The sequence below is a fragment of the Lampetra fluviatilis genome, chromosome 21 (genome assembly GCF_964198595.1).
Source record: "Lampetra fluviatilis chromosome 21, kcLamFluv1.1, whole genome shotgun sequence".
NCBI lineage: Eukaryota > Metazoa > Chordata > Hyperoartia > Petromyzontiformes > Petromyzontidae > Lampetra > Lampetra fluviatilis.
The window spans coordinates 1,847,871-1,863,540 of record NC_136295.1 but is presented as its reverse complement, the minus strand read 5'-3'; the positions used below and the strand labels follow the sequence as shown (position 1 = coordinate 1,863,540).

General features: G+C 46.3%; 1 protein-coding gene across 4 annotated transcripts in view; it reads right to left on the bottom strand.

Annotated features, from left to right (window-relative positions):
• LOC144938130 (tenascin-X-like) overlaps positions 1 to 15,670 on the bottom strand; it is a 150,829-nt gene that overhangs the window by 96,175 nt on the left and 38,984 nt on the right. For all 4 annotated transcript variants that reach the window (XM_078865842.1, XM_078865843.1, XM_078865844.1 and 1 more), the window contains exons 13-19: positions 15,500 to 15,646; positions 7,771 to 7,895; positions 6,509 to 6,683; positions 5,542 to 5,745; positions 3,635 to 3,763; positions 2,659 to 2,748; positions 295 to 510 (exon numbers count right to left, since the gene is read on the bottom strand). In XM_078865842.1, the coding sequence (XP_078721968.1) occupies positions 295 to 510; positions 2,659 to 2,748; positions 3,635 to 3,763; positions 5,542 to 5,745; positions 6,509 to 6,683; positions 7,771 to 7,895; positions 15,500 to 15,646 (1,086 nt within the window). The remainder of the gene's footprint in view (positions 1 to 294; positions 511 to 2,658; positions 2,749 to 3,634; positions 3,764 to 5,541; positions 5,746 to 6,508; positions 6,684 to 7,770; positions 7,896 to 15,499; positions 15,647 to 15,670) is intronic.

Below are 15,670 nucleotides of genomic sequence, written 5' to 3'. Positions count from 1 at the left end.
TTGTTTGAACTTACCGGTGAGTTGAAGAAACTTGGCCAGATCATTATGTGGCCAAACACAAAGATTAATTCCGAATCATATTATTTACAGCAAAAAACAATGTTCTAAGTTTACGTAATCACCATTCCCCGGTGAATAAAAGGGGGCAAATAAAAAGAATGATGCCAAGCAGGAATTTTGGACATCAAATGCAAACAAGACGTACAAAAGTGCATACTAAAACTAAGAATGAATAAAAAAACAGACATATTTACTGGGCGGATAATGCAAGCGGGGCCGCAAATGTCATTATACCTCGGTGTTGGCCCGTGCCAGGCAGTGTGGACTGCTGGATGAAAATGGGTTCACTGTCCTGCGTCTCCCCCACGGCCGTCAGCGTGATGTTGTACGTGATTCCCGGGGCGAGGCCGCTGAGTGTCACCGAGGTGGACTCGCTGGGCAGCGTGAGCTCCGTGCTGGCGAGCTCCGGCCGGGAGCCCTCCTCCACGGGCGTGAACACGATGCGGTAGCCTGTGCAGAAAGCAGCGCGCGAGCACACACTTGTCACTACGGGCCAGGGTAGCCTAACCACCAGTAGTGGGAGGGATGGGGGGGCACGTGTACGTGCGTGTGTGTATGTTGAACTTCTCAACGCACCACCGTACATAGAACACCGTGCTAATCAGAGGGAGGCACGGGGGAAGTACAAACTAAAGACAAAAAGCAGTTCTAAAGAAATTAGTTTTCAATTAGATGGCCTGTAAGCAGAGGTCGCAAACGGGTTTTTATTCCTTACCCGTACCCGGCCGCACCAGGGTCGCAAACGGGTACCCGTATCCGGCTGGGTACGGGTAGGGTATGGGTATCGGATACCCGATTGCGACCTCTGGGATGAAGCCATGTTGCAGGCGCGGGTGGGCTGATTCAAGGAACTTGAATTGTGAGAAGAGACAAGACGTTGGCAAATGAGTGACAAACGGTTACTCACCAGTGACTCACAGCCTACCCGTACCCGTACCCGTCCCCATCCGCACCAGGGTTGCAAACGGCTACCCGTACCCGGCCGGGTATTGGGTAGGGTACGGGTATCGGGTACCCGATTGCGACCTCTGCCTGTAAGGCCAACAAGGGTTGGTGGATCACAAAGATCCCCGATGTAGCCTTTAACAGACTGAGGGCAAGTGCTTTACCAAGCACCTATGAAGGCCAGAATGGTACACAAGGGAGTGAGTGGCCAGCACCATGCCCGACCGCCTTTGTCTCCCCAGTGGCAATGTTTACATACCACACCAGGTACTCATGAGGCAGTCAACCTAGGACCAGTTCAGAAAATCGTTACTGGTGTTGGTCATGAGCACGAATCCAACTCGGGTTGTCTCGTTTGTCAAGCAGCGTGCAAACCACTGCACCACCCTCCCTCACTACACACCCATGTTGAATCTAAATCACTCTCTCTGAGAGCGAGTGAAAACTACGAATCATAAAATCATCGTTAAATATTCCAGGACTCGTTGAGTAAAAACTATAATCAAGTGCATATGAAGAGGGGAATACACACGTTTAAATGTGACATCTTAAGCTGTAAAAAGTGACACATTTAAATGAATGGTTCATTTGAACAAAATTTCTATCACAATGTTTAGTTACTTTTAGCTTAAAAGCAGTTTAGTTAACTTGAATATATAGTTTTAATATAATATTTTTTAGTTTAAGTTTTCATTCAATAATACTTAGCCTTCCACAATTGTTGTTTTGGTTTCGATCCTGAAAATATAAATCTGTTGTTAAACCTGCCACCACCCGATCAGTAAGGTTGTCACATTAATAAAACGTGCTAATTAGTTACTATTTCAGCACAGTGTGTTGGAGAGTGAACGAAACCCATATTTAAAATTCGAGTATGAAGTTTCGCTGGTGATTACAGCCAGCTTCATCAGGCAATCAGCCAAAATGTGAAGTCGTCTTCCTGTTTGGACAATATTGGTCGCGAAAGCCTACATGTTAAACAAAACTTAGCCTTGCTATGTACAATAACAAATATAACATGCACTATTCTTTGGGTCTTTCGGTAAAGCCACGTCGATAGAAGATAATAATTTTTAAAATAACTATCACGACGTTTCGATCGCAACAAGCAATCATCCTCAGGTGAAAAAAAAGAGGGAGAAATCTGCTGAGGCAGTCTGTTTATAAAGGCAGGAGGCTCAGCGGTAGAGGGAGCGGTACACAATGGGAAGGTTACTTGGTAAGATAAAAAATAGTTGAGTTTTATTTGTATAAAAATTTTTCCCAGTCATTTGTTTACCTTTCCTATACTTTGCGATCCTATCGTAATTTTGTATTTTTGTTGTTCGTAACGTTCTGACCTGCTCCCTACTAGACATCTGTGAAAAAGAGCTTAATAGCTCATTGGATTCCTCAAAGTGTAAATAAATATTCAGATTCTGAGATTGTGAATTCAAATCCTGGTTGTCAGGTGGGAAGTTAACTGCCAATCATTCGGAGACGATAAAGTGAGAACAACTTTGCGGGGAATTTAACGGTGGTTGCCGTATGAATGGACAACTCACCCCCGTCATAGAAATGTGGAATTTCTACCTCAGTGCTCATTTCAGCAGGAAATCACGTGACTTTTTTACAACTCCATTTATATCAAGCGATGATGCAGTACAACCTTACCTCTTATGGGAGCCTTTGGGGCGATCCAGCGGATTACAAGGGATGTGTCCGTAGCCTCTGTCACTTCATATTGTTGAGGGGCATCCGGAGCTGCATACAAAACACACGCACACACGCACATTGAAATGGCTGCTCAAAATGTTTGAGATTTGAAAGATAATTTTAAACCACCCCTATATCGAGATATTTAGATGCCTGTCAATCCCTACAAATAAAAGACACCAGACATTAATATGCAACTTGTGTTTATTACGATACTCAATATCCAATACAAAGATCCCTCGTGTAGCATTAATGGACTGTTGGAGCAAGTGCTGTTAAGCGAGCACCTTTGGCCAAACGGTATTTCAGCAAATAACCGGCATAAATCCTATTAGCACGGTTGGCTTCATACGGTGTGAAAGTTCAACATACAAACATAAATCTTGACTTAAAGCTTTCCTGACTGCAGGAATTCATATTCTTTGAGTGTTTCTGTAAAGCCACATATTTTTTCTATTTACGTGGCTTTACCAAAAGACCCAAAGAATGCATACATAGTAAATTATTCTTGGACGGACAATTCGATGCACGCACCCTGAGAATGATAATTTTTTATTATTATTTAGCTTGTCTACACAAGATAGCCTCTTTGTCTCAAGATTTTTTCAGGATACCCACCAAGTGTTCGCAGTAGGGGGTGCTGCTGCTGCGTGTAATCCCAATTGTTTGCAAGGCAATTTTTCAGCACCGAGAAGTTTGACCAATACCAGCTACGAGAGGACACCAGAGAACCAGGAGGAAACCCGTGGCAAAACCAACAGGGGAAGAAGAACACACAGATGCCCGAGCCAGAAATCTTACCATCCCCACCCCCCTCCCACTGCTTCTTGCTGCCAAAACAGATTTTTAACGACGAATCGTTCAATGGCCGGCAATCGCCTTCAGGTAACACTCACAGTGAGCATTGACGGTGCGGAGGGCCGTGCGGCATTACCGGTGGTCTGCGTAGTGATGAGGATGAGAGAGTCGTCCTGTCCCTCCGTCACCTCGTACACCTTCACGTGGTAGCGCCTCCCAGGGAGCAGGTTCTCCAGTGACACGGAGTTGGCCGTGTTCGGCAGGTCTGATTGGCGATATGAGAAAAGGCACGCGCACCGGCGTGTTCAGGACGAAGCAGCAGGATTGCGGTGTGTAAAAAAGCGCTTTTCTTAAGACGTTGATGAAACCCTCAAATAATTGTGGTCGGTCATTAAGTTCAAGAACTTCAGGTACAATGACTCGTTGGTTCCCAACTCAAATTAATTCAAGAAAAATTCTGGATTTGGAAGCATAACACCTTAACCTCCTCAAAGTTTTTTATTTTTGTTTTTCCTCTTAACAACATAGTGGCTACCACACTGCGGTATGAATCCCGAGTTTCATTCTCAGTCACGGCTAACATCAGTGGCTACTCATATCTAGATTGGGCCCACCCCCACTCTGCCCTTAAGCAACCTACACTAACCAGCGTGGTGGCAAAAACCCCCACGACCAAACTGCCCCTACAACCCATGTCAACACTCATCCCGCCCGATGTTGTCTATCGTCGCGTCTCCTCCATCCCCACCCAAGACTTTGTCTCTCTCTGCACACACACCACACCTCTTTTTTCAGTCCTCCTATCCATCAGATCTTCATTGTGCGGGAATCGAGGCGAAGTCAGGAATTTTGTAGCGGTTGGGAAGCAGATGAAATAAATCCCGAATAAAACACCGTTTCGACTAAACCGAATTTAAGTGAGGGAAGGGTAATCTCAGATTTTAAATGTTGTCAGATATATACTTTAGCATATTTTTTCGCTTGTAGATTTTATATAAACACTGTAAAACAGTTGGCCAAAGTGCGCGCGCTCAGGTGCCAGCGGATGGAGAACTATTGAGGGGCAGGGGCATTGCACTGCCACTAGGTGATGCCTGCACCTCACGTGAGATTTCATGGGAACGGTGGTGGAGGTTTTGCACTGACCGCTAGTCGGGCTGCACGTTTAAATCTGATTCATAGTGGGCTGCATATGACACTTTAATTAATTAATTCCGTGCACCGTCAGAGGTACAATTCTCCCCTCAGTGTCACTCCATCTTCAACTGATCTCTTCATCTGTTTGCATGTCCTTCCTTGTTAAACATCTAGAGCAGTGTTCTTCATTGCAAGGACTGTGGGCTACTGGTGGCCCCTAGTGGCCTTTAGTGAGGCCGCCGACAAAACATAAATGTGAAAACACTCCATCATTACCGTGCTGTCAAACCCAATGTTCAAATGTGTGGCGGCCCTCATATTGATGATGTCTTATCGATAAAAGCGACCCCCCTCTGAAAATGAGTGAAAAACACTGATCTAGAGTGATCAACCTTTCTCTTCCTCTTGGACTTTTCCCAAAGAACCTTCTCCTTTGATGAGCTTCTTCCATCCCACTACGACTTGCTCAATCACTTCCTCCAGCAACGCCATTCCCTCTCACTACCACCTCCCACAATAATTCAGGGCATCTTCCTTTCCCCCCCGATTAATCGGAGGAGTCCACGTTCTTCTCTCACCTGACACGAGAACCTCTCTCTCTCCCTCTCTCCATCTGCGTTGTTTTCTTTCCGCCCAGCATATTTTCACAACTCTCCACCAAATCCATATTTCAAAAACCTTCCAACGGAGGTTCGGATTACTTTGAATGAAATTGCAACGGGCTGCAATTTCCAAGAGGGATAGATCAAGGCGCAGTGGACTTGCTGACAAAACTGCTGGCGCCACTCGCCCAGGTCCCACTACCCACCGTGCCGCCCCTGTGGCACGCGCACAAACGCCGTGGCACCGTGCGTGCCCACGGTATGCCTGGCGGCAACAAGGGAACGGGCGGCCGCAGGGGCTCACCTAGGCGGTGCGTGACGGCGCCGTCCTCGCTCAGCTCGTACTCCACGCGGAAGCCGGACACCGACGACGAGGTGGATACCCAGGAGACGAGGAAGCTGCTCGAGGTGATCTCGGTCATCGTCTCGGAGGCGCCCGAGAGAACGGGCGGCACGGTGCCCCCGACGAACGAGCTCTGTCGCGTCTCACCCTCGTTTCCTCGGGTGACTGGGGGGGGGGAGCGATAGTGGAGCGAGTGTAAGGTCAGCGTTTGCTGACATCTTGCTCACGACTTTGTTCTTTCATGTTAAATCGATACTGCAGGTTACGAACGTCACAACGAAAATATCCCAAGCGTGCTCTCTCTTCTGCAACATCCATAAGAGTTTTTTTAGTTAAATTGCATAAATATAAATGTCCATAATGAAGGTTTTTGGGTTAGATCACGTAAGTATAAATGTGTCGTGAATAATGTTGGTCGCAAAAACATAAATGTGTCACCCGGACACAGCCAATTAGTAAGGTTTTTCATGTAAACAAAACATGGCAATTCGTTATTACTTCAGCGCACCAGTGTATTGGAGAATAAACTCACAACATTTACCGTCCACGTACAATATTTCTCCGGTAATCACAACCAGCCACATCAGGCGGTGCCGTGGCCTCATGCTAGCTCGTCTGCCACCTGCTGTCGAAGTTCACGGTTCGATTCCAGAGGCTGCCCAAATACTGCGGGCGTTTTAATCGAAAAATGCCGTTTGTGTCACAGTGGGTACGCAATTGTGGCCGAGTCGACCTAGGGGAGGCCCAGGACCGGTCCAGATAATCGTCACTTGTGTTGGCCGTGAGCGGGAATCGAACTCGGGTTGCCGAGCTCAAGACATCGACAAAACAACAACATCAGCCATTCACCACTAAGTGACAGTAACGTCACCATGGCACCTGCGCCAGGTCAGACACACACACACACCGACAGGCGTGCAGCTCTTACAGTGGTGCGTGACAAGCGAGGTGGTGAACTCGAAGCGCGTCACTTCGCGCAGGCCGGACACCAGCAGCGTGATGAGCTGCCCCTCGTACGTCAGGCCCGGCTTCAGCCCAGTGATGGTGTAGGAGTTCAGGCGTGCCGGCACGGACACCTCCCGCCAGGACAGACGGCTGTTTTTCTGCCAACAGAAGTCATTGAAGGAGCGTGTGACATGGGAAGTCGAAGAACGGGGCGTGCTTTCAGAATTCGCAACGGCACGCTCGACGCATTCTTAAGGAGGTTTCGGTGGCAGAGGCACAAACTGCACACATGTTCTCCCGGCGAGCAAAGTTGGCAACACGCCTCCGATATTAATGCACTGCAGATTTTACGGCGATTTTTCTTCTCTTCCGAATTTAATTCCCATTTCATTTGTTTTACTTTTACTTCACTATACTCAACAAAAAAATAACAAAATTGTTACCAACCATATTTTTGTGTTTACGACACCTTGCTGTGATTGGCCATCCCCCAAAAAACTCAAAATCCTACCGTCTGTTTTATTAGCTCTGGCTAGGTGCCATTACCCAGAATGCCAGCTGCCGTTTCATTTATAGCTTCACAAGTGAGTGCGAATGATGGTGGGAAAATGATTTAGCCTCTACTGGATAAACAAGCGTGTCAATTATTTTCAAGATACTCCGAGTGTTTGCAATGAGGCGTCAATGGTAACCTGCATTGACAAACTTCTCAAAGAGAAAACAGGGAAATAGGTTGGGCAATATTTACTTGTTTTTTTATTGAGGTAGGTTTGTGCCAAGACCTATGGAGGTGAGAACTATTGCCTCGGAGAAGACCGTGAATTCAGAATCAGAATATTTATAGTGGAGGAATCTGATGAGCTATGAAGCTCTTTTAACAAATGTGCATTAGGGGCACGGCATCAAAACTTTACAACAACAAATAATACAAAAAATACGATAGGAGTGCAAAGAGCACCAAGAATTGTTTGGCATCGTTAAATATTCTTAGGGGTGGAAGACTTTGGGTTGTTGTTGTTGTTGCACCAATTGCTTACAAACATTAAATAATTACAAAAGCGCTCACAGTTAATTGGAACATGGGTGAAAGAGAGCTTTCTAGCTCATCGGATTCCTCCAGTATAAATAAATATTCTGATCATTAAAACATAGTTAGCAAAAGGCACGCTAATAAGCGAAAGGAAAATGCCGCTAGTGGAAATGCTTTAGACGCCGCCGGGCTCATGCTTCGGAAGGGGGCGGTACCTGTCTCCAGCGGAGCAAGTAGCCCATGACGTGAGGCAGCTGGGTGTTGGCCCACTCGATGCGCGGGTGGGAGCTGGTGGCCTGATTCGACGCGTCCGAGATGAAAACTTGGATGGGGGTTTTTACTGCGCAACACACAGACCAGGGGGGGGGGGGGGGGCAACATACTCTCTGAATACCAACACACGGACGAGGAAACATAATAAAAACAAACACGCACAGACAAAGCAAATGTACTATACATACATACACACAGACCAAGTAAAGTATTAATACAAACCTCGCACGAATCAATATACTCATATTATAAAAATAAATATAAAACACACACACACACAAAGCAATTTACTATAAATATAAACAAACAATGCAACGTACTATAAATACTAGGAATACAAACATTACACACCAAGGTCTCGACTGTACCCCGGGTTGTTGCATGAACATAAAGATTGGCAATTCATCAGTTGTACGGACCATCAAACAACTCCGTTGCTCGATGCAGTTATATCAAGCTACGGAAGTGCGTAGTTGTGTACGATCACACGCTGGGAAGCATTATGCAGTCATATTCTGATATGGGTCTTGTTTATTTATGAAACTGTCAAACAATAGGACTCTGGATGCCAAATTCCGCCTTGGAACCTCGCGGTTTATTTCCTTCAGCCTTAGAAGACAGAAAAGTTTTCAGTTATGTATAGACAATTATATAAACTTTTGACATTTTAGTTGCCGTTTTTTTTTTACTTTGGGTGACAATAATATCACATGCTGATCTACGGTTAGTGGCAGTGTCCTGGGTGTTAGTGAGGTAATAGGATTTTCTTTACCCAGGAAGGCTTAAAAAAAAAATTCAGCAAAATGGAGCTCACTGCCAACTGATGAAGCTCAAAGAGATTGGAACAAAAACGCCATCAGGCGTTGATGTTAAATTCAAAAGCCTTCTGCCACCGGTGAGGAGGAACGTTGTTTATAACTCGATCAGTACATCGGAACGTATTAATTAATTAATTTGTAGACGTGACTGACAATCTTGTCAGGTGGTGGAGGGCTCGTGCATAAAATGTTGGCAGAAAACTACCAAAGTGGCCCAACCCTAAAGATAAATACAGAGTAGAAACAAAAACTGATATTCAGCTGGGGGAGGCGCAGGCCCCTCTGGGTGCGTGACCGCACTGCTGCTCTGTCAAAGCAAGCGTGCCACACGCGAGAATCACTCAGCCACATCCTGTTGTGGCTGGAAAACCCACGGCCAATGTGGGCCGCCTCATCACATCAGAGGTCCAGTCGAAACAGCGAGACGTTAGTACAGATGGTGCCAGTTGATGACAAATATACTTTCGGACCAGGACCTCCTCTCCCCACATCTGCACAAAACGTTTACTAAACACCGCAGCTGCTTTCGTGCGAGCGAATCCAGTCCTCAATCTACGCCTGCCCGAGTCGTTTGTCATTTCCCGCACATCTCTAAACGAGCAGACGTAGATGAATGTGCGTGTGTGTAGTAACCCACACGGCGCATCGCTTTGTGGCCACCGCACAACTGAGACATGCCCAGCAGCGTACAACAATTGTGTAAATATTAATGTGCTATATTAATAATATGGAAAATCAGGCCCAGGACTTAATCAACCAGAATGCAACTGACCTTATTAGCATCTTGAAAGGTTGAGCCTGGACATTGCGTGTATGGATGACCACAATGCATAACAAGTGTTATAGGTTGCAAAGGTACATGGTGGGCAGTGCGCACGACCCTTTAATGCAATGTACTGTTCTGGTATGCTCCCTACATCTATACTTCCCGTTTCCATCAACCCGTCGTGATCAGTGTGGTAAAGTATGGAATATAACTGCCACAATTGTTCAGCAGTGGATTCATGTGGTTAAATATTTACACCAAATCAAGATTTGTATAAGGGAGCATCTAAAAAAAATACGTAATAAAATATTAATTTATATATTCAACGTTCACTACTTAATGGTAACAATATCACCGTAGTATGTTTGCAAAATACCTTTGCATTACATTGGCAAACAGGTATCCAAAGCAGGCCTCAACTTCTGCAGCAAGCGGCATGCATTTTAAAGCCCCATGAGTACCGTTTCATGCCTCATTTGTTTAATCTGAAAAGGTTCAAATCTCGCTCCCCCAGCGGCACATTTCACATCGCGTGTTCACCTCAAAGTAAAAAAACACCACACAGTCATCGTATGGCGTTCCACTTCTGGGCTGCAGCCGCTCGCACAATTCAAGGGAAGCGGTTCGGACATTTTTCACCATGTAGGGGCAAGATCTCCCCCTCCTCGCGCAGCAGAAGAGTTGCCGCCCCACCACTAAGCCGCGTGCCAAAAGAGCGCGAGGCGAGGCAACCCCTCTCCCCCCCCCAACGGCTTGCAGCATCAGCAACGGTACCAGGTGGACTTGCTGCATTTGGAAAAAAATGCATACGATTGTTTCATTCTCAGTATAACCCCGCTTAACGACCACTCCTGTTAATGACTAATCGCTTAACGACGGGCCTCCATAGAGCCCAATGTGTAGTGTATAGTGTAGACTAGTGTAGTGTATAGTGTAGTGTAGTGTGTAGCGGTGAAGTGCCTCCACAGAGCCCAATGTGTTCACTTACCGACCATTCCCCTTTTAACGACAGGCTGTTGTCGGTACAGTAAATGAATTATTGCATTGATTAACCATGCTCCTTTTAATGTTATGTGTTTATACTGGTGTTAGTATTTTAATGTATTAATATCCATTGTTTAAATATTAGAAAGTACGTTTTTTGGGTGAAAAAAGGGTAACTTTCGATGCTATCAGAACGCATTAAGCCTTTAACGCACATTTCCTATACTCCATGACCAAATCACTTCACGACCGGTTTCATGGAACCAATTACCGTCGTTAAGAGGAGGGTTCGACTCCAATTCCATTTATTTCATGCTTTTCATCAAGGACCTCAAAGTGCTGTACAGGACATAGCAGCAGCAGGCACTCAGCATAAAAATAATTATATTCGAAATACATTCTAAGAATCCATTTACGAAATGAACTAAAAGATGAATAAGCGGAAGCATATAAATAGGTTTTAAGACGTATTTCAATGTCCACAGACTCGGAGAGTTCCCCGATATCTCGTGGAAGAGCGTTCCATAGCCTGGGGGCGACACGGGGACAAAACCTCGCTCACCCGTAGACCCAAACCTCGACCTGGGAATGCAGAGAAGATCTGCATCTCCAGATATTAGGCACCTCGAGGGCGGCATATGGGTCAATGATGTAGGCTGGGGCAAGACGATTCACTACTTTGTAAGTTAATACGATTGTAAACTGAAACGGTAAACCATTGTTAATTCGACACATGGGGCTTTCTGGCCTTGCCCAATTACCCAATATTCCGAATTTTGTACAGTGGTACTCCACAATGCCTCCTGCCCCAATAAAATAGTTTTTCCAAATTTGTTTTCAAAATTCTTCACACACCATACACATTGACACACCTGCATCAATTACATCCAACACATTAGCTTTATCTCACAGACTAAGGGATTTATACTTCAGTCCCTTTCTATTACTCCTTGATGTGGGTGTAGACGACATTTCTGAGAGGGTTGGCTTGCACAGAGTGCATAAACAAGGTAAAGTCCAAAGCGACGGGTCTGCACTGACGCTCACCACGCTTGCCGTCACCAGACTGAGTCGTTGTTTTGGTCGTGGCGTCGCTCCATGTGTATGCCGGAATTGGACCATTCGGTACGGCAGTTCGGCTCATGGCGAATAAGTAATATACCGTATATATGCCGAAAGCGCAGCTGTGCTGAATTATCCCCAATTGCGAATTAACAAATACCGAAATAACGAGGTTTTACTGTATTCTATGTGTGTACATTGAACTTCCTTCGCACCGTACGTGGCCAACCGTGCTAATCGGAAGAATAAACTCCTCAATCGCAGAGTTTGAAAGTCGAACCTCGACTGTGCCTTGGCTGTCACTGCAAAGACGGTCACCGCATTGGTCACCGCATTGCGTGTCGCTTTCAGACGCGCTTCTGCGGCCGTCTGGAACGCTCTTCTTTCCAATATTAGGAAGCCGCTAAGAGCTATGCACTTTTAAATCATCGAGATTGAAAACTCATTCCCTTAGAACTGTTTTTTTGTTTAGTTTGTTGACCTTCCCCCGCACCTCCGATTAGCACAGTTGGCTACGTACGGTGCGAAAGAAGTTAACCATACATGGATACGAATGCTGAATGCTGTTCGTCACACTTTGCTAATTAACGCGCACGAACAGCAGTGACGAGTGGTGATTGGCGCACTGCGCTGTAAACTTGGCTGCCCTTTCACAAACCCGCAGTGACCAGCCTAGTGAAGTATGGTCAAACAGTTCAACATTCATACATACTCCTACTGATACTCCTGCTGTTATGGAGTGACTCATGCTGCCAGCTATGGCTGCAAAGTTTTGTCGTACATGTTATGTATATCGTTTTTTGTTAAATTTGAATCACAGTTCCTATGATCACTGTTACATTGTTTTTATAGATTTATTTTGGTAATTTAAAAAACGTTTGGTTTAGCCATGTTTGTTTGTTGAAGTACAGAGTTAGCCTGATAACTTTAATCTAAATTGACTTATGGTTGTTATTGTTTGACTTGCATCCCACTGTTTTTTCTGGAAGGAAGACTTTGCTGTTTTTTCCTGTATGTTTCTGTTGCGCGTCGTCACTTTAAGATGTTCTTTGTTCATGTTTTTGTTTGTTGCGGTTGCACCCGAGTCAAGTGCCGCATGGCTCACAGGGCTATACGTAATGAATAAAAATGAAACTGAAAACTGTGGGATGTGGTGGAAAGGAAGCAATGGCGAGGTGCAGTGGCACCAACAGCATTGGCCATGAACAATGTTCTACTTAAGTGTCGTCAGGCCATCTGGTGCTGTGGGGATAGAGCCACTCGACTGAACGGGGAGGTGGTCTCGTAGGCTCAAATCTTGGCTGGTGGTCGACTCGGACCCATCGGGTTTCTGGTGTTGACAATGTGAACCCCGCTGTGCGAAAAGTCAACAGCGGCTGTTCTCACCACCGGCGCAGGGGTGCCTTGGAAGTTGGAAACAGAGTCCCGTGGTTCACTTGACCACGTGGATACTTTGGTTCTCATTTACAGTATGCCGCTGTGCGTGCGGGAGAGGTGCTCGCTAACAACACTTGTGCCAACAGTTTGTTAAGGCTAAACGGGGGATCTTTGTCTCTAGCGGTTAGCCTACTGTGCTATGAACCCGGTGGCCCGAGGTCGATTCCCGCTCATGGGCAACACCAGTGACGATCATCTGAACCTGTCCTGGGCTGCCCCGAGGTCGACTGGTACAGTGTGTAAACATCGTCACTAGGGAGACAAAGGCAGCCGGATGTGGTGCCATGCTGGCCTTCAGAGGTGCCCTCTGACAGCACTTGCCCCAACAGTCTGGTGAGGCTATGAGGGGGAGCTTTCGTGTATATACGAAGGAATTTATATTAGAGCACAATGCTGTCACGAATACAGTTGTATATCACTCGACTCTGGCAACATTGTAGGAATGGTCCCTCACCATTAAAGCTTCATCACGTCAAGCTGCACACATGTTTTTCATAATAGCACGGTTGTAAACTACCGTATTTAGAATTGTTTAATAAATCCTTCAGGCTTCCACCAAGAGTAATCGCAAAGTCTCCGGCCCTCACTACGACTACGATGGTGCTACCAGACTCCTCAATCACAACAACAACCACCGCCATTCACCACTAAGTGGCGGTGACATCACCACGGCACTTGTGCAAGGCTATGTGGACGTTGAGGCCACGTGGACGTTGAGGCACGTGAAGTGACGAACGCCCGCTGGCAGGAGGTCACGGAGCAGACCCAGGTGCCACAGGTCGACTGACTGAGATGACTGTGCCCCCTACTGTGCCAAATTGCTGCGCTTTAGCCACCCGGTGCTTCGCTCGTTGTTGTGAGCGTCGCTCTCCTCTGCCCTCCGTTGTTGTTGGAGGGCTACTGCCTCTAACTGCCCAGCAGCATCCTTCACGAGCCTCCTCCACAGAGGCCGATCTTGACACTGCTGGTACCAGTCATCGGCAAGTCCACTCAGCTCCACGTCCTCCTGTACCACATCACTCCATCTCTTCTCTGGCCCGTGCCGCGCTTGTTTAGCCCCCTCTAGCCGGCTGAACAAAAGCTGTTTGAGGCATGCGGTGGCTGGGCATGCGGGCTGCATGACCCAGCCAACGCAGCCTTGCCTTCCGGAGGAGCTCACCGATGGGACTTTGTCCACATCTTAAGGATTTGTGAGCTCCTCACACAATCCAGCCTGGTTAAACCCAAGATGGATCGTAGGCAGGCCAGCATAAATTTTTATAACCGGCGAAGATGTTCCAATCACGAGCATGCCAGAACATCCGTTCATTGCAGTCCTCTCACCGGCAGCGATTGTAACTTAGTTACGAAGGAGGGAGAGGACAGCAAATAGAGCTGAAGAAAAGTGCCCAGTCGACTGTACCTACACAGGACACGATGGGCCTTTCTCTCCACCTTTACAAAAACAAAACGCATTAAAACGCGTTCCAGAAATTACAGTTTGAGAGGTAAACGTAACCGACGACACATTTATCAGAAAGGGGACTAAACCACTGCCACATGTGCAACATTAAGCCTAATACGAGCATACCTCAAAACCGAATGCTGATTACTGCCATGTGCCACTGGCCGTTCGTTTAACGGGCCCTAAATTACGTGGAATTTAGGGGCGACTGGAAAACTCGTGGTCGGTTTATTTTCCTGAGCCTTTAATTTATTTCCCACCACCAAAAAAAGGCAACAGCTTAATTAATTAAATATAACCTAATTTTCTTGAAAATTATGAACAACGCTCCAGCGAAAATTTATACATTGAGATGAACACGAAATTACAGATTAAATATACAAAATGCCTCTTTCACAAACAGGAGAAAAATAATATTGATTTAACCTCAATTTACTGTTTTCCTTATTTATTTACTTATTTACCAGATGAAGCCCATTGAGCTATTAGCGCCTTTTCAGAGGCAACCTGGCCACACATGATGAAAGTCCATCGAAGTGGCTTATATCATCACGTGGGAATTCATAGTAGCAGCCATATAATCTAAAGGCACGTTTCTAAAATGTGGAGGGAAAACCCATAGGAACCCACAGAAAAATCGACAATCACTGAGGGGAGAGAAATTGCGCGGACTCCAAACGTACGGACAGGCATCCCAGGAACTGGGATGGAACCTACGACCTCCTGCGTACCAGGTGATGGAGATGCCATCTCCTCAAAACTGCAGCACCCCATGATCAAGATGGTTAAGATAGTGGAAGAGAGTAAACCACTGGGCGATTGATTGTTGATCACACTACTCAAGAGACTCTCTGATCAACATCAGCTTTCAGCTGGAGCTCGTCCGTTTTCACCGCTGCTGAGCCAGTGGTGGAAATTCCTCATTCATATGGCAGGGGAAGTGTCTTAACCATTTGACACAACCACTGTGGCTGACTTTTCCAAGAGGAAGTATGGGCAGAGTCAATCCCCCAACAAGGATTGGAACTTGCGACCTTCCTATTACGAGCCGCAAGCTCTGCCACGGAGCCACCCGGCAAGATGAATATATTTATTACAATAAATCCAACCTTATTTAAGACATGGATAAAAATTCGTTTGAAATGCACGACCCTTCGTACCTTCGTTCAAATTCGTCTGAGGATTGCAGCTCCATTCGCCAATGCCTTTGCCGAGGCAGATGCACATGTACGGCGAGCCCTCCACAAGCCGCACCCACGTCTCTCCGATCTGGTAGAACTGCCTCGAGTCCGTGTCCTGGCACTGGTCTGTGGACCACACACAACAATACG